The sequence below is a fragment of the Lissotriton vulgaris genome, chromosome 6 (assembly GCF_964263255.1).
Source record: "Lissotriton vulgaris chromosome 6, aLisVul1.2, whole genome shotgun sequence".
Taxonomy (NCBI): domain Eukaryota; kingdom Metazoa; phylum Chordata; class Amphibia; order Caudata; family Salamandridae; genus Lissotriton; species Lissotriton vulgaris.
This window is the reverse complement of record NC_141694.1, coordinates 708,353,091-708,376,644: the sequence shown is the minus strand read 5'-3', so window position 1 is coordinate 708,376,644 and position 23,554 is coordinate 708,353,091. Positions and strand designations below refer to the sequence as shown.

At 44.2% G+C, this 23,554-nt stretch overlaps 1 protein-coding gene across 1 annotated transcript in view; it reads right to left on the bottom strand.

Annotated features, from left to right (window-relative positions):
* PDSS2 (decaprenyl diphosphate synthase subunit 2) overlaps positions 1–23,554 on the bottom strand; it is a 694,554-nt gene that overhangs the window by 222,369 nt on the left and 448,631 nt on the right. The window contains exon 4 of the mRNA XM_086926695.1: positions 7,427–7,501. Coding sequence (XP_086782821.1) covers positions 7,427–7,501 — 75 coding nt within the window. The remainder of the gene's footprint in view (positions 1–7,426; positions 7,502–23,554) is intronic.

The window sequence follows — 23,554 nt, the reverse complement described above, 5'->3', positions numbered from 1 at the left end:
TACACCGACGTACGTGCTTCGTGAAGAGCAGCGTTCCGGACGGGTGCTCCAGACGGACAAGAACGGAGGTAGGTTGAGTCGTTACTCCCTGGCCGTGTCTTGTCCAACGGCAACCTGTTACTGACCCGGAAGCTCTACCGGTCCACCATTGAGCTTCGCTCTGACTCGGCTGAGTCAAGGCGCATTGGCTTTTGAGCTGGTAGGAGTCGTAGCTCCCAGCCCGACCCGAGATACAAGGACTACCAGCTGTAACGCACACCAGGAGGTGTTTGTCGCGTTACAGGCTAGGACGTCCATAGGATCGATCGAGCGGCTGCTCTCGGTTCTGTCTCCTTGTTGTGATTTGGGTATCGGTGACGCATCACCCGGAGGTGACTCCGCGTCCCGGTGCAGTACGAGGAAGAGGTTGAGCGGCTGCTCCCTTCAGGTAGAGACCCCGGCTGGGTGTTTCCCTGTCTCCTCGTTTCTCCCCATCACTCTTCGAGCCCCTCACAGCATACCGAGTGGCATTGCCGGCCATTGCGTTTCCTGCCCTCTGTTGGCATACGCCGGGATCAGCGTATTTGCAGAGGACGGTGAGGACCCTCCGTGCTGTGGGCTGGTAACGTAGATAGACTGGAGACCTCCAGTGACTATAACTTTTGTTTACTCTTTGTATTATTTGTGCCTTCATTAAAGTATCTAAGCATACACAAGTGGTTGCGTCCTCATTATCGTGTTTGTTAAACGATCCTAAGACGTCCAGGACGTTACACTGACACTGAGTAAAGAGAAATGTTTATTTTTGTTTTCCTTGGATCTCCCCTTGAAGAAAGAAGGCAGCCTTGGAAGGGTAAAGAACAGGGAACTATATGAGCAAGGGTTAATTAGAACTATAAAAATTATTAGTACAATTAGCACATTCTATCATCTGTCTGGTCTTTAGGCGCTCACAGCAGATGTAAATTATTATCCACGTCCCCCCAGAGTGGAAACTGGCAGCAGTAAAACCTTTACAAAAAAAAAAGCTCCCCGACCCCACCACACTGTCAAATCTACGTCCAATCTCACTGCTCCCGGCACTGTGTAAAATCACGGAGTCGACAGTAAATAAACAGCTTACACGCTTTCTCGAAGATAGTGAAGCATGGCACCCCAATCAAGCTGGTTTCAGGACTCAACACTCCACCGAATCAGCTCTCCTGTTCACTACTGAAACTATCCGCTCAGCCCTAGATCAAGGCAAGAAGGCCGTCCTGATATTATTAGACCTGTCGGCGGCCTTCGACACGGTCTCACATACTATCTTAATAGACCGGCTAATAACATCTGGCATTAAAAGGCATTGCCTTGGAGTGGATAAAGAATTTTCTTAGTGACAGGCGACAAGTGGTGACCTTGGGGGAATTCCGTTCCAGTGAGAAGTCACTGTCGACGGGAGTACCTCAAGGTTCCAGCCTGAGTCCGACATTATTCAATGTCTACACCGCACCCCTGATAAAGTTGATATCGTCCTTCGGCATAGAGGTAATAGCATATGCCGACAATACTCAACTGATCCTGGTAATGGACAAAGATAACCAGGTCTGGGAGGAAAAACTCAAATGTTGCTTAACGGCCACCTTTGAGTGGATGCGGAAAAACCATCTAAAATGCAACACAGGCAAAACCGAGATCATGCCTATAGGCCCAAAAAACGAATTTATTCCAAGACTGTGGTGGCCTGAGAAGGCAGAAATACCACCTCACACTACCTCCTCGGCCCGTAACCTTGGGGTACAATTCGACGCCGATTTATCTTTTAAACATCAGGCGTCAAAGGTGGCAGGCACTTGCTTTGGGGTGATAAAATTGCTCAGGAAGTTCTTTGACTTGCTGCCCCTCGAAGCAAGGAAAACAGTCATGATTGCATTAGTTACATCTTGCATTGACTATTGTAACAGCTTGTATGCTGGTACCAATAAGGTGGTCACCCATAAACTTCAGATGGTACAGCACGCGGCAGCAAGGCTGGTTTTAAAATGGCCAAGGAAATCCTCAGCAACCAAAGCCCTTAATGTACTACACTGGCTGCCCATAACAAAAAGGGTCTTGTACAAAGTGCTGATAATTACCTTCCGTGCTGTCCACAATTTAGGCCCTCTATACCTAAGGAAAAAATTTGTAAGATACTGCCCAACTCGAGCACTACGGTCCTCAAACGCCAACCTACTGACCATCCCAGGGTTTAGACTTAAAACCCGTGGGGGCAAATCCCTAGCGGTCCTAGGTGCAAAAGCATGGAATGCCCTCCCCTCACTCTTAAGAGCACTGGACAAGGAATCCGAATTCCGCAAACAATTAAAAACCTGGATTTACAATCTTCCAGATATAACCGCCAGAGCACTAGTGTGACTCCGGTCCTGGTCTCCTTAAGCAGTAAGGCAACTTTAACATCAGGTTGACCTCACATTGGCGCCGAGATGCTCCTTGGAGCATCTGTTAGCGCGGTATAAATGGGCCATTACATTACATTACATTACATCCACCTCAATTGTATTCATTTTATTAACCCTGGAATGAAAGGTGTCCTTCTTTCCACCAAGACTAAATTTAAGTATCTCATCCATACATCATTATTTATTTTCATTTGGCTAATGCAACACACTTGCAAAGACAAAGTGAACTATGCCAACTCTTATGTTTGCCAACAGGCGTACCAGTTTGACCACCACTAGAAGTTGTAAAATACTGACGGAAGGCTACTAAAGCAAGACCTGGATCCTAGTGGAAGCCATCTTTGTGCTACTGTGATAAAAATGTGCTTGCCTCGCCAGTACAAAGTAGCCCTACAACAAAGGTTTCCACTAAACTCACAATATTTTATCATGCCATCCCCACCACAGTATAGTCATTTTCAGGTATTCGAACCACTCTACATTTAATAAAACGAATTGCACATTACATACTACATAAACTATATATATTTCCATGTATGTGGATTGTACTGGAAGATGTGATGCAATTATCTGTTCTGCGGTAATGCTTTATGTCTTCCTTTAAACCCTTCTAATGAGAGGATACTTAATACACACTTTATACAGATGATGAATTAAAATGACTCATTTATTCCATGCGCGTGCTCTCGCTTTGTTTCACAACATGGGCCGATCTGAATGAATTTGATCTTCAAATGAATAAAATGTGGAACAACTGTTTTCCATTTATATTAGCAGGTAATGTCTATGAATGAACTGCTGCAATTAATGTGCTTGATTGAATGATAAGGCATTCAAAATTAAAAGAAAGCTTTAATTGTGTGGCTTCACAGGGAGAATCTCTTTGCATATAGCTTTTTTGTGATATTTAATTAGTTTTTCAGAGACAGTTTCCAGGATTGAAGTTTGATTTCACTATGTCAGTTGTTATAAAGAATGGTCTTTGTGAAACTCCTCGAAAGCAGAAAATAAGATGGGAAACCAACGAAAGGCGGCCAGCAACTGTCTTCTCGTTTGATATATTGAGATTCACTTTTTTATCACATTTCATAAGAAGTTTACAGCAAAATCGGAATTGGAGAAGAGAGAGCAAATAGAAAAAAAATAGTAATGTCACTAACATAATCAATTCATTCATCTGCGACCCTCTCCTTCATAACTGAAAAATCAAAGTGGGAGAGCCATTGATATTTTATGCAAAAAAAAATCAGCATTTCACATGTACGCTTATACTGATGGGGGGGGGGGAAGCTTCGTATACAGTCCAGAGGAAGTCAGGCTTCCTTCCAAAACCAACAAAGGGTCCAAATACGGACTCGTGGCATTTTTGGGCAGAGTAGTCATTCCTTAAAGTAGTCCGGGGCTTCTCAGTGCACAAATAATAATAATAATAATCCACATTTGAAAAGCGCGAACAATCACCCGTAAGGGTCTCTAGGCGCTGGGGGCCGTCGGTAAGATTAAGCAAGCTATTGCCCAGAGTCACATGGTGCTGGGCTAATCTGCTGCCGGTGCTGGGGATCGAACCGTGATCGCCAGATTCCGGAGTCAGTCGCCCTGGCCGCGGCACCACACCTCTTCCCAAAACCGCTCAGGCACACATACAAAGCCTTGCAAAACATTGGGCCTACTTAAAACAACAACAACCGCATAAACCTTCACAAACCTATCAGACACATCATCTTGGCTGGACTTGCACACATTCACTGAGACGCAGAACCAAATCTGGCATTGTTGCCTCCATACCTCGCGCATAAAGCCTGGTACGAACTGCCCCACCATATCAGAGCTACCTCCTCAGTTCTTGTATTCTGCAAGAAACTGATTGTCTCTTGACCCAGTAGCCCATGTAGTTCCTGCCTTCAGTGTCAGGACACTACCCTGGTCGGGCATGTGCTCTCCGTGGCGGCAGCCACAAACAAAGGATGGTGAGGTGGGTAGAGGGAATGCGGGAGGGGGAGCGGGGTGGGGGCGTTAATAATAATAATAATATTAAAATAAAGAATTTACCTTAAGCTGCCAGCTGCCTCACACGTCACGACTCCTGTGCTCTTCCAGGTCCCAGCAGCCCCTGGGGCAGACTCCCTGTGCAATAACTGCACTGCCCTCATGCTGTAAGAGCAGCATGGGGATTGGCCTGAGCGGGCTGAAAAGACTCTCTGCTCAGGATAGGGAGTCTGTGGGATTTCTCCAACCCAGCTGTTCAGTGCAGCCGGGGTGGAGATATCTAAATGCGCATGTGTGTTTGGCCAGTCTGAGACAGCTGGCCAAACATACACTTGAAGTGCCTTTAGCACTTCTCCTCCCCCCACCCATGCCTCGCCCTGCCCCTCTATGCAAGCGCTGGCTCAGAGTCGGCAAATGATAGAATATCGTTTTAATTTTCACCTGCTGGCTCTGAGCCAAGCAGTGGGGCGACGCTCCTCCACCACTGCGAAGGGGCTGCCGATGTATCCTCTATAAACTCTCACCTCAAATTGTCTTGAATTGTGACTACTGTTCCATAGTCTATCACCACAATCCCCTGCTGTAGGCTGGGTGGCCAATTTTCCAGTGCCCGCCAATTTCCTGTTTCATTGGAAGTAACACAGGGGTGAGTAATATCCTATCATTGCTAGTCATCTTTTCTAAATCCAATGTCCTCAACCCCAAAAAAGTCATCTGAGGTTCCACAGGAGCTGTCTACCACCTTTTGAAATACTGATTTTCAATAAATCGGGTGTGTAAAGAAGCCCAAGCATGAACTTTATCCAAATTTTGACCGCATCCTTTCCAGCACATCTCATCGATAGTTGGGTACATCATTTTACAATTTTCTCTGTGTCACGTACCAATGGTCATTATTGTACAGAATATCTCTATTTTGAGCAAAGTGATTTTTCTAGATCTGTCCACACATCTGTGACGCCAATATTGTCCCCTGTGTGGAATTTGCCCATTTTCCATACACGGCCATTTCAAGATTGTCTGAGGCATGTCCAGTGCCGCACAAGTGTTGAAAACAAGCCTTTTTTGTGAAAATCTGCCTTTGAACATGTCGAAAACCTTTGTGTTGTTAACCCCATTACATTTGCAGTGATCCTTTCAACTGATTTGTGAGAAAACATCCAATTTTCGAACTGAACAAAGAGACAGTTTTGAACTCTGGATCAGCAGAAGAAAAGATCATACTCTGAATATAGTTCTATTTGGTTTGTGGTGTTGTGATGGCCAGGTAACAGATAACCAAGAGTATGTATCAAACAATATCACTGACTATGTGCAGTTTTCATGGCATTTGTGTTTTCTTGGTTCCGTTCTAGTTGTTCTTGATTTGGGATCAATACCAATAGTCGAAAAACAGCAGTTTTCAGAAAGATGAACATAGAATGGCGAGTGAAGTCCATTCGGATGTGTTTTTTGCATTGGACTGCAGATCTCCTTCCCTACTCTACCAGCTCGGTTTCCCTTCCCATGTGTCCACATCAAAACTCTGTATCAATATAGCTAGTAGAGTCGGCATCGGCTGAGATTATGAGGAACAGTGGATCTGGCAGGACCCAGCCTTCACACTTTCGCTGCATTCAGGCCACTGACGTATTCGAGACAAGATATATCTTGAAACATTTGTAGGAATGAAAACTTAAACTCAAATGGAAACACAATGGAAACACAATTAAATTGAGATTTTATGTGGTGTGAGCATCACAGAAGCAATCAGCTGGCGCTGGTGGTCTCTAGGGATTGGGTGATTTGACTGGTGCCTTCAAAGTGGGTGTAAAAGAATAAGGCAGGGCTGTGGCCGCTCCACTAAACCTTTGTCTGGTAAGGAGGTTCTTATGTTTTACTTAGTATACATGGTAACTGCTTATGAGGTATGGAAAGTATGGAAATGCATTAGCCAGGGGAACACATTATAGGCCCAGTTACGAGTCTGGCGGTTCAAGGACCGCCAGATTCACAGGGGCGCAGTGGTGGCGATCCAGCCACCTCTGCACCAGCAGTACAACCCCCCATTACGAGTTGGCCGGTCGGACTGCCATTGCACTGCCGCAGCCGCCAGGGAACCTCCGTTCCCAGGCAGCAGCACAGCAGTCTGAGAGCCAAAATATGCTTGGTTGTGTCCTGACCAACCATATTACGACTTTCCTCACCCCTAGCGGTGTCAAGGAGATTCTTCCTCCATGAAAAGGCTGATGGTGAGGAAAGAAAGGGGGCCCTACAGGGCCTCCTCTTGCCCCTGTGCAAGGGGATGAATGCCCCCTGTATATTAGCACCCTCATTCCTGCACAGCAAGAAATACATGAAATGGTGCATTTCTCCCTGTGCAGGAACGTGCACTGGCAGTCCTGCAGTGGTGCTGTTTCAGGCTCACAATGAGCCTTTTGCACAGCCCTGCCGCGGGACCGCCACGTCTTCCGCCTACAAAAAATGTGTAATCTGGCAGGCGGCAGTGTGGTGCTGCCCGTACCCTCATCCCCAAAACTCTTAATCAGGCCCAAAGTGTGGATAACCATCAGAACTAAGCATATGATTCTAGGGGAGTGTTGGAAGAACCAGGGCTCAAGCCTAAGCAGGAGAAAACTCGTAGACAGCACTGAAAAAAATCAACAGCCCAGAATGTTCCTAATTCCCCTGTTCCATACTCCATGATGTCGTCTACATGCTCTCTTTCAATCTTTTCACTTCCATGCTGGCACACGTTTGTTTCAGCCTGTGCATCCATGGAATATGCCACTTTGAGGTTATTAACCATTTTGCTCTCAGTACATCACAATTCTCCTCTAGGTTGGTCAGCCTGCCAGAAAGGCCATCACCTGGAAAGTCAACAGCAGCATACATTCAGGACAGCTATTTCTCAGCGTGGTACATGGAAAAGTGAATGCAGAGAAAGCCTTGTGATTCTTTTACATTGCGCTTTATGGTTTTATATTACTTATATAATTGTAAATATTTGCATATCACAGTGAACATATTTCAGATTTTCTTACCTCTGATAAATTTGAGTTTTCATAATATATGCCTTGCACCAAATCACCTATTGCGCTCGATACAAGCTCCACAACCTGCAATATAAAGGAAAAGAAATTAAACCATTGCCCACAAAATTGTGTGTATGCACCATAATGCTCAATATTAAGAGGCGCAATTAACTGATCAGTGGGTTCCTGAAAGAACAGGTGGAAGGTGGCTCATTAAGTGTATATTGCCAAGACTATACATATTAATGGGTGTATATATATATATATATTAATAAACACATCTCTATCAAACTTTATTGTAATTTATTTGATTATGAGTTTCATATAGCACTGCATATCACGTCATAGCTACTTCACAGCTTGGTACCTCAAATTAAATCTAGGGTAGTCGGAGTCTGTCTGAATATGAGGCACGGCACCTATCAAGTATTTATAGGCCAGTTTCAATACTTTTTGGCTTATTTATAGTTTAGTGTAGAGGGTTCTCTATCTCCGTCAAACTGGAGGTCCGTCTGCCTCATTTAGAGTCAAGTTGATCTTCATATGTTGATGGAGGAGACTACTACGTGTCCACCACCAACATACGCCTCGGACAGGCCACCAGAGTAAGAACAGAATAAGGACAGTGGGAGGTTTGGCCATTTGTCTGTCCACCCTACTTAGAATGGCTGACAAATGGCCAGTTTTCACTGTCCTTCTTCACCAGGAACAGTGACAACGGTAAAATGACACCATGCCATGGGAAAAAATACTCCAATAGCAAGGGAGTCATTGTTTTTTTAAGTTTCAAAAAGAAAATCCCGCTTTGAGATTTTCTTCTTAAAATAAAAAAAAAATTCGAACGTTTGCCGCATGGCACCATCTTTCTGACTGAGCTGTTTGTCTAATTTTCAATGCATCTATCGAAACCACAGGGATGATAGTTCCTGTGAATGCAAGTGATGTCCACTGGCCTGGGTGGCATCTCAAAATCTGGCAGGTGGGCACTCCCTCAGGGTGACGGTATACTTTACTCAATTGCCCTGACATAGTAAATAATAGTCAGTCTAACTCTAAATCAGACCCTTAGTTTTTAGCATTTTTCTGAAGCACAGATGGTTTGATCCTGTCCTCAAATTGGGCTTAGGGAACTCAAAAGTTCTGGGCCTTGAACTCCTAGAGATCTGCCTTACGGAGCGAAGAAACTAGAAAAGGGTGTTGGGAAAGGACTTAAATAACCTTATACCTTCACTTGATTCTGCAAAACTAGATGCAGCGCTTTTTTCTTTGGTCCAGGTGCTCCAATACCACATTCTGCTTTGATACTCCACAGACATCTTATTTCAGCTGATTTCCCCAATTAAGCGGATTACCAAGAAAAAGATTCCATCTAATGGCTAGGATGTACTAGAGATAAAAGCTCTGAAGTTGTTGCTTCGTGCGAGTGAACGCCACTGGCTTCGGTACTACAAACCTAGTACCAAGGGTGAATGGAGTAAACTGAGCGGTGATTACAAACATCACATCCAGAAAGTTAATTCTATTTTCTATTCAAACACGATTTAATTCAAATTCAGCCAACTCAGAAAAAACTATTTTTTCTATCATTAAAAGTCTCCATGAGCCATCTTCTCAGAAGGAGGCTCTAAATTCAAACCTAAAATACAATTTGATTACAGATTGTTTAAAAAAAAATGATGATATTCAGTAGTCTCTGGATCCCTCTATCCAACTATACACAAATGTTTCTATCCCTCTTTCTAATCATGCCACTCCATTTGCATTTTCTACTCTGAATGACAAGGAATTTAGGGCCAGATGTAGGAAGCCAAATAGCAACCACAAACGCCGAAATTCGCAAATTTCAGCTTTTGCGATCGTAATTTGGCTTTGAGCAATGTAGGTAAGAGTAAACCTATTCGCAAAATAAGGAATCGCAAAAATTGTGATTCCCTATTTTGCGATTGCATTTAAGGAATTGCAAATTGCGATTACTTAAATGCAATGTAAGTAGCGCAAAGGAAAGTGCACTTTAGCCTTAAGGAATCGCTAATTACCACCAACTTCAAGTTGGTGGTAATTAGCGATTTCCTTTAAAAAAGAACTTTTTTGCTTTTTTAAAAGTGCCATGTGGCACGCATTCATGCCCTTTGGGCATGTATGTGCACCACATGTGCACACATGCACATTTCAGGGGTGCTACAGGGTGTCCTTTTGGAACCCTTGCACCCTTGAAATTGCGCCTGCAATTTGCGAGTGCCTCTTGGTTACTTGCAAATTGCGGGCGCTAATCCTATTCATTCCTATGGGCCTCCTGGCTCATAGGAATGAATGGGATGGTATTCCTTGATTGTGAATCTCAATTTGTGATTCGCAATCAAGGAATATTAAGGAATGGCAAATATTTTTGCGATTTCTACCTACATTCAATTTTGCGAGTTCTTAATAGCGATTCGGTAAATATCGCTATTAAGGACTCGCAAAGTTGAATTTACCTACATCTGGCCCTCAGCCTGTTGTTAGCTCAACGTAAACCTCCTGGTTCTCCTTTGTACCATGTCCCAGTTCTCCGACATAAGGAGTACCTCATGCTAGACGCAAACTGGGACAAAGCTAGATCATTTCCTCCCTCTGTGAAGGCTGCGATCCAGATATTTAAAAAAGGGCATTTGAAATCCCCTATTAAATAAACCTTCTGTGAACCCTGAGAACCTGCCTAATTACTGAATCATCTCTCAATTGCTTTCCCTTGGTACGTTATTGGAGAAGCAATACTTTTACAACTTTCTAGCTTTGCAGCCAATAACAGACTCTTACATTTCTCTCAGATGAGATTTAATTCATGTTATAACCGTAATCGTACCATTGTCTCAGTGCTTGACCATGCTGCTGATGCCGGCATTCTTACTGCGTTGATCGTTTTGAATTCAACAGCAGCCTTTGATATAGTCAATCATGCTGCTCTTCTCACCACTGCATGGGCTTTACTCTGGTTTGCAAACAACTTTCTAACTCCAAGAATGTTTAGGATGGCTCGGACCCTCTCCAGTCCTCTGAAAGACCTTGCCCATGTACAGTGTATCAGGGCTCTGTTGTGTCTCTACTGCTTTTTAAGCTTTTACGTTAATTCCCTTGGCCCATCTAAGTTTCTGGCAGATCCATCAAACTAAATACCGGGAGCAAATCGGCAGATTCTCAGAATCTGCACTTTTGCTCCCGGTATTTTTGCATTTGGGATGCATTATCCCAAATGCAAAAATCGCAATTTAAGGAATCTATACATTGAGATTCCTTAAATTGCGATTGCATTTAAGGAATCCCAAATTGAGATTCCTTAAATGCAATGCATGAAAGTAAAAAAAATAGCGAATTCGCTAATAGGGGGAGCAAATTACCATGAAGTTGGACTTCATGGTAATTTGCTAAAACTTTGAAAAAAGCACTTTTGTGCATTTTTCAAAGTTTCATGATGCGCACACACATGCCCTTAGGGCATGTGTGTGTACAACATATGTGCATAGATCAATTTCAGGGGGTGCAACAGGGTGTCATTTTGACACCCCTGCACCCTTGAAATTGCATGAGCAATTTGCGAGTACCTACTGGTACTAGCTAATTGCTCATGCAATCTCCAATACATTCCTATGGGCCTGTAGGCCCATAGGAATGAATGGGACAGCATTCCTTAATTGCGACTAGCAATTTGCGAGTAGCAATTAAGGAATGTTAAGGAATCACTATTTTAATAGCGATTCCTACATGCATATCCTTTTGCTATTCCTAAATAGGTATTCCTTAAAAATCGCTATTTAGGAATAGCAAAAGGCTACGTTGATGCATCTGCCAGTTTGTGTTTTGGGCAATTTTTTTATGTGATTGAACCTTAGATCATCTTAAATTTGAAAGTGAATGAGATTGTGTGCTCTCCTAAACCCCTTGAGCTTCTGAACTTTTCTTCCTGGCCTTTCTCATTGGGCTCTGTCCGTCTATCAGTGAAGTAGTGAAGAAATTGTGATTAAAATCGACTAAGCATCAACTTTAGTGGATAAGGTCTCAGAGGTGGTGAAATCTTGTCTTTTCCACTTACACACCCTAAGGTGTGTGCATCATCTTTCTGGCCCTGTTCAAACGATTCAACTCCTGAATGCCTTTATATCCTCACGCTTAGATTACTGTAAATGCCTATTTAGACAGACTGAAGCACTAAGATAATTTAACTACCTAAATAAAGTCTAGTGCATCCTCCTATCTTGGTCTACACTTCTAACAACTGTCCACTGTCCGCCAGCAATGCAATTGAACATGCATTGGTTAGGGGTGAGAATGACATTTTGACTTTAGACAGCTGCGCCAAAGTTTCTTGCATTAATGGATATTAGTGTGGGAAGGCCCTGTTTCTGCAACCATTCGGAGTAGATGGATGTGAAGCCTGCTTAGACAAACAAAAATGTAAGTCTAATATCCATTCACACCAATCTTTTTTTTTAGGAACATAGGTTGCAAGATGGAGAATGGATGTGGAACACTGACTGTATTCTCATCGCCACATCTTCCACCTCTATTCTTTGTTCCCGAAGCCTGTTTCGAGGGGAATGTCAATGGCCCAAGGATGTTGTATGTGGGCTTTTTCACATGTAAAGGCTCCTCACTGCATTTTAGGGGAGAGGACCATCCCAGAATTCTCACTGAGGAGGGAATCTGTGCTGTAGCCTGACTGGCTGGAACCTTTCATTGTGGCGGATGCACTGACTGGGATTATCAATGATATCTTCCCAATTACCTGAAATTTAAAATATGAGCTACAATGTCCCTACAGCCGGTTGACCACTTTTCGGACCAGGATCTCAATGGAACTTGATGATGTTGGCCACTACAGAGAGTGGAGATGGATGCTGCCGACTTTTCCCTGACTGGGAACAAGCCAGAGCAAGTCCACAGCCAACGCAAGGAGTACATCGCGGCCACAGCATCTAGAACCTTCTGTACCCTTCATCAGAGACTTGAGGAGGGCTACCACGAGACACTGCAAATTCAAGTGGTGACAATGCAGTGGTCATTACAATAATCTGATGAAGTACAATTTATGTCTAGTAAAGGCATCACATGCCACAAATGCATTTTAAAATCTACTACTGCTACAGATCTTATTTCCATGAAAAACACCTAACTGAGTAACATCCCTCGAGGGAAAGCCACTTGATCGCCAATAAAGATCAATCAATGTCTCAGCTATATTATTTGGAAAGAAAGTTAGCAGATTTTCCACAATTCCAAAGGGATAGCTTGCCTAAATTAAACACTAACTTATTTGATGCACTCAGTAAAAAATCATTTTTTTTCACATTTAGTCTGATTTGGTCATGTGTCCTAGTTGGCCTTCTGCCTCCACAGATTTACTTATGTCAAGCCACGTATTTATGCATATATTTCAAACATGTACATTTCTTCCTATAGAAATCTCTGCACAATTTATTTCTATAGTTATTTTTCACATACTGTCCTTCATGTTCCACAGTCTTCCCTTCTCTGGGTAAAGGTTTTATACCTCTGACCTTCAACATTAATGGCCTGACGTACTAATGGATTTTGTTGTCCCAAAGCTAGATATTCCCAAAGCCTGCTATTGCTAAAACCTCAGACTTTGAGATCACAAAATATAACCCATTACAAGTCTTTAAAAAAGAAGGGATGAAATGTTTGCCCCATTTCCTCGCCACTGAAAATAACAATCAATAGAAAACACAACCATTAATTGGATATCAACACCCAAAAGTGTGGTATCAATTTGCAAAGTGAAAGCTGTCAGTGATGGATATCTGCCTCTTTGTGAAGCTGGGCTGTGGCCACTCAGGTGGTTCAAGGAACAGCAGTATGCTCCCCCAAAATGCAAATTGCATTATACCAATTCTTTTTTTTTATTGTAGGCAATGTCTCTTTATGGGAAAGAGAAAGACAGCAATAAAAAAAATCATTTCGTAATTTAGATGCAAAGATAGAGGTCTTCTCAGTGGCGGCTCCTCCTCGAGAGCGGAGGAGCGTTGCCCCGCTTGCTGCAGGCACACACAAATAAGTAAAATGGCATGTCAAGGCCATTTCACTTAGAAGCACCGTGTCGTGGGCTGGGCTGAATCCTGCGATTGCAGGATTAGAGCTGCCCCTGCAGTGCGCAAGTCAGGTTGGAAGCTTGGTTTGCTACGACCAGTCTGACATGTGCAGTGTGCCTCCAGCAATCCAATGGTTGTGAAAGAGCTGAGAGATTGCTGTCACAGGCCCCCAGCCTCAAAATGGGTTAGCCCGCTCTCCCCAACCCTGGAACTGCTATCATACTGAGAGCAGCTCAATTGGTTGTTGGTGTGCACCTCAGCAGAAAAGAAGTCCTTCCTTATTTTTTTGCTCGAGGATGTTGATATGAGGAGAAGTGCCACACCCTAGGGAGCAGTAAATATGCTAAGTAAGTAATATTTTATAGTTGTGGCCACCACTTGGTCTTCTGTCCCTCGCACGCCTCCATAGTTACATTCCCACCAAGTAGGGTTAGCAAACAGTACTCTATCACATTCATGTTAGAAGGGCAGGACTCTGCACATCTTACTGTAAATAGAAGTTGTGCTGCAAAGGAGAACTACATCTACTGAAACAAAAAGTAAGCCCTGGATCACAAAGCAGGTACTGTGCAGGCATTTTGACTATTCTGTGTACATCAGGCTCTTAATCTCTTCACATCCATCCTGGATCTCAGTGGTATCAAAAAGCTAAGAGGCATCTCATCTCCATGGAAGTGGACATTCTGCTGAACTGCCATTAAGCAGTACATAATTAATCATGCACTTATTTGTCTACCTTTAATGAGGTGAATAAATAACTTACCTTCGGTAAAGCTCTTTCAGGTGGATATTCTTAGTGAACGCCGATTTCTCACTTTGCGAATATCCTTAGGTGTCAGACTGGGTATGGAAGATTTAAACAGCATTGCTCATGCGTTGCAGTAGGGGGCGCTGTTTGGCTACGCTCCAACTTTGTTCCGCCCATCAAGTGACGACTGGAGTCGCATATAAGCGAGGGGTTTCTTTTCCGACTCTCTTCGTGCTGTACCACGCAGAGTCCAACAATAATAAGAGGTTCCAGTGTGCAGAGTCAGAAATTGTGACCTTTTTATAGTGGAAAAGAGACTATTCCACGGAACAGGGTGGCGGGAGAGCAAAGAGCCATTCGACAGAGTGCGCACCAGAAAGAGCCTTATCAAAGGTAAGTGGTTTGATCTTATGAGGGATACTTCCAACCACAGATTCCTCACATTTCAAATAGATACCAAAGCAGTGGTGGTGGGTCTGTGGAATGCATCAGATCAAGAAGTCCTGCAGAACTGAGCAAGGAAGTGTCCTTCCCATGAGATATGATTTTCAAGGCAGTAGTGCTTTGTGAATGTGTATAATGATGTCCATATAACAGTTAGATTTCAAGGTCAGCCATTCTGCATGCCAGAACAGCGGTAAAAAGCTTAGCCCTGGTGGCATGGGCTCTCAACCCCTCCAGAGGCTGTTTCTTGGCCACTGCATAGCAGGTTTTAATGCAGAGGACTATCCACCTGACAAAGTAATTTTCTTCACTGCTTTGCCTTTCTTTGCCCTAGAGAACCCTACAAACCTGATGGTTCTTGGTGCAATCAATCTAGAAAGTCAAAGCCTGTCTACCTGATGGTCTTTGGCGGGGATCGTTGTAGAAATTCAAAACTCCTTTAAGGTTTTGTCTTTCAAGGGGTGAGGCGTGCCAAAAAAATATTGGAAAAGCAATGGATTGTCCAACGTGAAAAGCAGTAACAACTTTTGGCAGAGAGGGCGCCTTGTACTTTAACTGGAAAAAAAGTGGCATTAGATGGAGGCACTCAGAAAACTTGGAGTTTGTGCACACAAAGAGCCAAGGTCACCCACCTCAACTAGAAACACAGTTGTTAGAGTCAGGAGACATAATGGACATCTGTGCATGAGCTTGAAATGCGTGCACAGGAGGAAAGTGAGAATCAAATCACTGTAGCATCATAATAGGTTTGGTAGGAAATAAATAAGTCAAACCTGCTAGAAACCTCATCGCAACAGGTGATTGGGGAAAGGACTGACGGTCTGGTGAATGTAAAAAAGCAAATAAGGCTTACAAATAATCTATAAAGTTAGCCACAGCACATCCTTGCTGGGCCAAGGATAAAACAAATAACAAAACATCCAACAGCTTGGCCTGTAACAGGTCAATATTGGGCGTGCCACGCCAACCTACAAACTTGTCCTAGCGTCCGGCATAGACACGCTTTTTAGGGGGTGCCATGTAGCAAAGATGACATCCACAACCCTGGGAGGAAGATCGAATGCAGTCAACTGCCATCGCTCAAACTTCACGCATGGTGGGAGAGATTGCGTATGCTCTGATGCAGCACACTGCAATGCCACAATGATAGGAGATAATCCTGAAGCAGTAGCCTGATCAGAGGACAGATGTTCGAGCCCGGAAGTTTCGGCTACCACACTCTACTTGCTTAGTCCGGAGTCACTAGGATGGCTTGGGCCGGGTTATTCTTAATGGTCTTTAAAACAAGGGGCCGGACAGGCAGAGGTGTCCAGGAGCCCCATGCTTCACTCTATTCACAATTAATCTCCAAGAGACAGCCTTTTTGGAAACTCCAGTGTGCAAACCTTTTGACATTCAACCCTATCCGGGGTTCCGGAGAAAATTGTACGATATGGGAGACAAGGCGGGTTGACTCCTGGCCTGTTTGGGGAGAAGAGAGGAGGCATAGCGCTGTGTGGCAGAGGAGTGGACGGAGGAGGGAGACCTAGTGCAGAGGGATATGGAGATAGCATGGGCATTCGCAAGTTACTACATTGCGTTATATGCCGCTCACCGGGTTCGGTCGGAGGAGGACATTGAGGCCTTCCTTGGGGAGGCCCTGGTTCCGGTACTGGACGAGACAGACCATGTCAACCTGGAGGCGGCCGTCATGATGGAAGAGGCTGGAGGGGCGGTACAAGCAATGTCAACGGTTTCTCAGTGGTATTCTATAAGCGCTGTGGTTCCCTCTTTAATCCACATCTCCTCAAGTTGTTTGAGGTGGCGCATGACAAGCGTGCCCTGCCGCCGAACCTCAACCACACAATAATAATAATGATACCTAAGGAGAAGTGGCTGATGGACGCCTGTTCCTCATATCGGGCTACTTCATTGCAAAACACAGAGAGCAAGACCTTAGCTAAGATTATGGCCACCTGACGCCTGGGTGTGGTCACCAGCCTGGTCCATCCATAACAGTTTTACGCCAGAACGAGCCATGCAGCTAAATCTAAGACACCTACTTTTGTGGTTCGTTAAGCTAAAGGCAGACAGTGAAGCCCAGCAATACTATCCTTAGATGCGGAGAAGGCGTTTAACACCATCGATTGGCGGTACTTGCTCAGAGTGTTGAAGCGCATTGGTTTCAGGCCTCTGTTTTGTCACTGGGTGGCACTTTTGTATCGGCACCCGCAGCATTGGTCAGGGTGAATGGGGTTACGTCCAAGCCCTTCCGCCTTGGGTGCAGCACAAGAGAGGGATGTCCACTGTCGCCCTTGCTGTTCAAGCTCTTTCTGGAGCCATTGACATGCTTGGTGCGATGTAGGGCTGACATTATAGGATTTCCCCAGGTGATGGGTGCTCCAGAAAAAGAGCCCCTTTATGTGAATGAAATGTTGGCCTACGTATCTGACCCAGGTTGGTCGCTCCCAGCACTGATGTTGGTGTTCCAAGTCTTTGCATCTTATTCGGAGTCCAGCCTTAATTGGGAAGATTTGTTGCTGCTTCATCTGGGAGAATGGGGGTGTCAACGGACCCCATTGGGTGCCTCTAAGCTGACTAGGGCGAGCTTTAGGTACTTGGGTATGGATGTCACTCTGGAAAAGGAGTGGCTCTTGGATCTTAACCTGGGTCGTGTGATTTAAGGCTTCCAAGCGGATGTGGTGAGCACTCCCATTTACTCTTATGGGCCATGCTGCATTGTATAAGATGATTACCATGCCCAAACTCCTTATATGCTGCAGAACATACCCATCTGTGTCCCAGAATGCTATTTCCTCCATCTTGATCGCACACTTCAGACCCTCTTCTGGAATGGGGGTTCCCCCAGTGTGGCGCTATGGACTCTGTACCGCTCAGCCTACAATGGTGGATTGACGCTCCCAGATATGAGAGCATATCACAGGGCAGCACTATTAAAGGTCATTAACGCATGGGGGCACTGTCTGCAAGATGAGGACACTTATCGGGTTGAGGGGGCGGTCAGTCCTAAACACAGTGCACGAAGACCAACCGATGGCTGCCATTTTCCTTGATGCCACTAAGGCATTTGATTCATTGGAATGGGATTATGTGTTCCAGGTAATGGAGCGCATGGGTTTCCCAGCTATATTTCTCTCATGGATCAGGCTATTATACGAAGCTCCAGTGGCCAGAGTGCTTATTAATGGCAGGCTTTCCTCTGAATTTTCTATCACTAGAGGCACCAGACAGGGGTGCCCCCTGTCACCGCTGCTGTTTGCTATAGCTACAGAACCACTTGCGGCAAAGTTGAGGCAGCATCATAGGGAAAAAGCGCTGAGATGTTTCCAGAGACAAATACTGAAATCCATGTACGCAGATGATATTACTTTATATGTGCGAGATCCCAGCGAGAACTTAAATCCAATTCTCAGAGAATGTATTTGCTTTGGTAGACTCTCAGGAGTCCAGATCAACTGGGGCAAGTCTTGTATTTTTCCACTCACGGCATCCACAGGACAATTTGTGCTCGATTACCCCATTGCTTGGTGCGAGGGAGATTTTCGATACTTGGGTATCCACATAGAAAAAGATCGGGATGAACTATTGAGGGCCAATTATGGCACGAAAATGACTCGCATTATAGATAATATTACACGATGGATCACCCTGCCTCTCTCCATGGCGGGTAGAACGTCTCTGATTAAAAGGGTGATCCTGCCACAATTACTATATCTATTTTTAAACATTCCCTTCTATCCAGGCAGTTTTTTTTTTCTTCAACACTCCGAACGGAGCTCATCAGATTAGTATGGGGCGGAAAATCGCCTCGGCTCAAATGGGACATCCTCACTAGGCCATACAACCAGGGCGGGTTTGGCGTTCCCGATTTTGAGCTGTATTATCAAGCTGCCCAGGCTCACTAGGCCTTTTTCTGGGTGTGTCAGCCTAGGTACATGCCCCAACTGGCGGCGGAGCATTGGTTGGCTCATCCAATCCCCATAGAAGGCGCTCTATACGCCTTAGTCCCAGGAAGAGATAAGACGCCCACGACATTGATGAGCACGGTGACCACATGGACCCGACTGGCTGCTAAATTGGAGACCAGCATGCTCTACGCGCCGCTATTGCCCCTCTTTTATCATCCAAGCATGCCCCTACTACAGGAGGCAGGTTTTCGTAAGCTGCTCCACAGTATCCACGTCACGACATGGGGCGACCTATATCATGCTGGCACATTCCGATCTATGGAGCATTTATATGAAGGCATACAGCCATCTCCACTTGACGTCTTTCTGTACATTAGGCTATGACAGGGACTTAAAGCGCTTACACCTGACTTCCCTCATGAGCCTCAGACTTTTGCACCGCTGCAACGCATCCTTCAGGATGATAAACTCAACAAACTGGTATCGACAATATACAGATCGGTCCACTCACTACTAGACACCCCACCATTAGCGGCTAGAGCAAAATGGGATCAGGAGCTGGGGGTGCCACTAACGGACAAACAATGGGAATTTTGTCTACAGCAGACAGAACGCATTTCCTCTAGCAGCAGATTCAGAATTATACATTTTAAATTTGTCCATAGACTGTATTACACTCCAGCCCGAATGTGTAGACTTCAACTACGCGCCACTGACAATTGTGACAGGTGTCACGCCCCAGGGGCTGATTTTCCACACCTAGCATGGGCGTGTGATGCAGTGCAGATATACTGGCGCCAGGTGTTTACAGCTCTGTCCAAAATGATTAATACTGAAGTGGAACCCTCCCCTATTCTGGCTCTCCTGGGCTACGTAGAGCCCATACAGGCGGCACACCGCAAATTCACTGCACTAGCCTTTCTAGTTGCTAAAAGAAGAGTAGCATGTAGATGGGGCAGGGCCCCCAAATTTAAGGATTGGCTGTGTGACCTTACCTATTGCCAGGAACAGATCACTACATATTCTGAGTTATTACTGATAGCCTCACGGCCCACCGATATTTGGGCTCCGTTGAAATGTTTCCTATTAGGAGGGGACGAAGCTGCTGAGGAAGGGATGCCCTCCTAGGTGGACGCTGGGAGATCCTTTATAAGTTACTCTTAGACACACATCTGAGAACACTACATTGAGAATTTGGGTTCGGGGTTCTGGAGAGAGGAATGTGCGATGGATGATTTTGGGGAACGGTGTGGTATTATTGTGCAGTCATACACTAGCTAGATCGCCCTCACGTTGCTTGGAGGCAGGTAATAGGTACTTGTTGCATCTCCTTGTTGAATGCTATACTGCATAGACTTTTATTTGTAAATATGTGCGGATGCTACGGGCAGCCTGAAATGCAAAATAACTTGGGATGGGTAAAGTGCGAGGCCACCTGCTTATTGCACAGTGCTGTTGTGATGAGTCTACATGCGTTCAGTTGCCCTGATTCTGTACATGCCTTGTTGATTATGGACTAAAATGTGTACACATGAATGCACTTTTTTTTAATGTATTATCGCTCAAAATTTCAAAAATAAAGTTTAAAAAAAAAGTTTTTGAGGCTTACTCGAGTAGAGGAGCTATGGCTTCATAGGCTTTTGCTCTTGGAGCCTGCCGGGAGGATATTCTCAACGCTGCAGACTGATTATCAGACTCAATATTTAATGAGGTTTTACTTTAAACCACTCCCGAACATTGCTTCGCTGATTATGGATAAGCTTTGAACCAGCATAATTCTCGCCTCCGGTCCTGACATAGAAAGAAAAATGTCCTAGCTATCTTCACGGAAAGTTTCAATTCTATTAAGGACAGAGGTGAGGGTTAACGAGATAGAAGGTCAGGCCACTCAAGGCCTGACTTACTATAATATCATGAGTTTACGTTAAGGTAGGATCTAATTTGTTTCTCCTGGATTGATACATGTATTGTGTCCAGTGTATTGTTGGCAGAACTGGCTTCTGTCAAGAATGCTGGAAAAATAGTTTAGTTTGCGCTTCATACGTCTCCGCTCATGTTTCTTCTAGAGTCTGATGGGTCGAAGCAAGATTAAAGATGTCATTATACATCTGTAGTCACAGGAAGAAAGAGAAAGAGGCAACATCAGCAGGGGACTATCACTGGGTCCTGGCCTCATCTGATTGGACAATATATATTTTGATCTGTTGACTTTTTCCCTTAGAGATATGGGAAATTATGTTTTTTGGGTGTTTAATAACGTGAAGAAAGTAAAACACGTAATCCTTGCCTACGTGTCTTCAATAGAATTGAAACTTTCTGTTACTATAGCTAGAAATTTTTTTAATGAAATAAAGAAGCTGACAGCCTGGCTGGACTTACTATTTGAAAATGTGCACTGAGTAACTTTCAGACAAATCAGTGTTCATTTTTTTGGGAAGGGGACATGTTATTTTTTATTTTTTTACCTAAAGCAAGAGAAAGAAATCAAACAAATTGAGAAAAAAGGAAGAAAGAAGTAAGCTGTGAAAGATAGCAAAAAAGTGGCAGAGAAAGCTGAGGCGGGAAAAAATGTGCAAACTTGAAAAAGTGAGATAAGGAGACAGGAAGAGTGGTGTAGAGGAAGAAAGAGACATAAGGTGGAATCAAGGCTAAGCAGCCATGTTATTCTACAACCCATGCATTGAACAGCACCTTTGCCAGGCTTCTACGACAACATTTGGCCCTAAACGTATTTTTTTTGGGGTGGGGGGGTTATTAAAAAAATTATAATGACTGAAACAGCTTCTGAAGCAGTAGAACTCGAGCTGTAGCTACTTCATTTTCATTCTGGTGGGTACATGATTATTTTACAAAAACGCAAACGTGGGTGGTGGGTTAAGGGACATTTTGGGACTTTGCTGCAGCCACCTCCGAATAGAACAACATATCTGCCTATCCGCTTTGGCAGGTTGCAAAGTTTTAGTTTCTCAAATGTTTAATTTCCTAATACTACCGTTCCAGGGACATCCGATCCCCTGCCTTGCCTTCCTATAATTTTGCCGAGTTCTGATTGAATTAAAGGATTGCATTTCAGTCTTTATCATAATTGTAACCCAAGCCCTCCTGCTGAAGGATACAGCCCTAAATCACATGATACGTCTCAGCATCTCAGATGTTCTTCATTTCACAGCAGCACAGACATCCTCTTCTCATTCGCTCACGCTGATAATTCTCACTAATATTTTGGGGGGGGGTTTACTTTTATTTGAAACATAATGCAAGTTTGCTGTTTGAATGCTGTTGTGATTGAACACAACGTTTTACCTTGTAATGTAGTTCTGGTAATTTGTAAGACTTTTAAATTATATTCCATTTCTTTATCGTGTTCCCGCCTGTAGTAACCAGATACACACGAAATATTGCAGCAATATGAGCCGCAAAGAGCTGGAAAGACAATGAGCCCACAGTCCTACCAGATGTGTTGAGTTATTTAACTGGTAACAGAGAAAACCAAGGACTTTTTTTTTTCAGAAGGTATCAGATAAGCTCGTTTCCCAAATCCAGGAGTATTGAGTATCGCCGACAGGCCTATGAAGGACGGTAACTGAGCATGGGGCAGATCAAACTACAGTTTATAGAAACTACATCTCTGATACGTCTGATGGCGCGGACACCGAATACATATCAAGCCCTCACTCGGACATCTTATGTTTGTGAAACGGATCGAGTCAAGAGAATGGTTCCAGCAAGTTAGCAGAGGAATTTACAAAGACATTGAGGCCTACTCCTGAAGTCCAAGTGTATGACTTCTAACAGTGCAGGTAGCTCGGCTCATCTTGTCCTTTGCACTCATTGATACAACCCTGAAACACAAAATGGCGAACCAATGGACTCTGTCCAGTCTTCCATAACCCGACTTCTCAAAGGTTGTTTTACCTTCCGATTGTGGTCTCAAACAACGATACAGAACTGGTATCAAGCAAAATGGATTTACCGCTCAAAGACACACATTTAGAGAGTGATCAAGAACAACAGACATAACCAGTCGACTATTTCCCTTCCTGCTCGAGCTTTGCAGTCCTAACACAGTCTCCATGTTTTACCATTGGTTTGCAAAAACTACTGCTACCTTTTGTCTGTCTTATGCTTAATTTAAACCAGTGGCCATGCATGGCTCAATCACTACTGCTGGCATGATAGTTTGGTCCCTTCACTACCATCTCTTTCGCAACTTATTTCAATATTACACTCATACCCCTATTTTCAGTTCTCATTGAGCCGAACTCCCAGTCTGGAATTACTCAACCACTTCAAAATACTGCTTAGGTGAGGGTTATTTCTTAGTGGAATGTCAATATGCCTGCAGAGAAGCCTTCAGTTAGTAAGAATCTACGGGCCTGATTTAGAGTGGGGCGGACGGGTTACTCTGTCACAAACGTGACCGATATTCCGCCTGCCGTATTATAATTCCATAATATACAATGGCCCTTGTAATTCCGCCACCAGTATATCTGTCATATTTGTGATGGAGTAATCAGGCCCTACATTTTTAAGTATCTCTTGGTGTCTCCAATTTTAGTTCAAACCCTTCAACACTTTGTAAGTTTCAAAAAGTGCCATGTTTTCGGGGACGGGGAGGAGGTCTTATTGATAAATGAAGGCTAAATCATCTTCTGTTTTGTGATGGTTATATCGCTCCAAATGCACCCCAAAATCCCACTCCACCTCGCTACTATTCTATCACTCTGGAAGTTTTGAAGACAACCACTAAAGTATGATGGCTAATTGATGGCTCTTTTTTTAGGTCTGGCATGACAGTGCAGCTGTCTAAGTAACCCACTGCTACCATTTCCTTGAAATATGCATAAAGTGGGCTTTGGTTCCAACCAGAGAAGCATTTCCATCTCACCTCATGCTGTTTGGTGCATCATTCCCATGGAATGCTAGCATTGCAATGCTCGAGGAACTATTACAC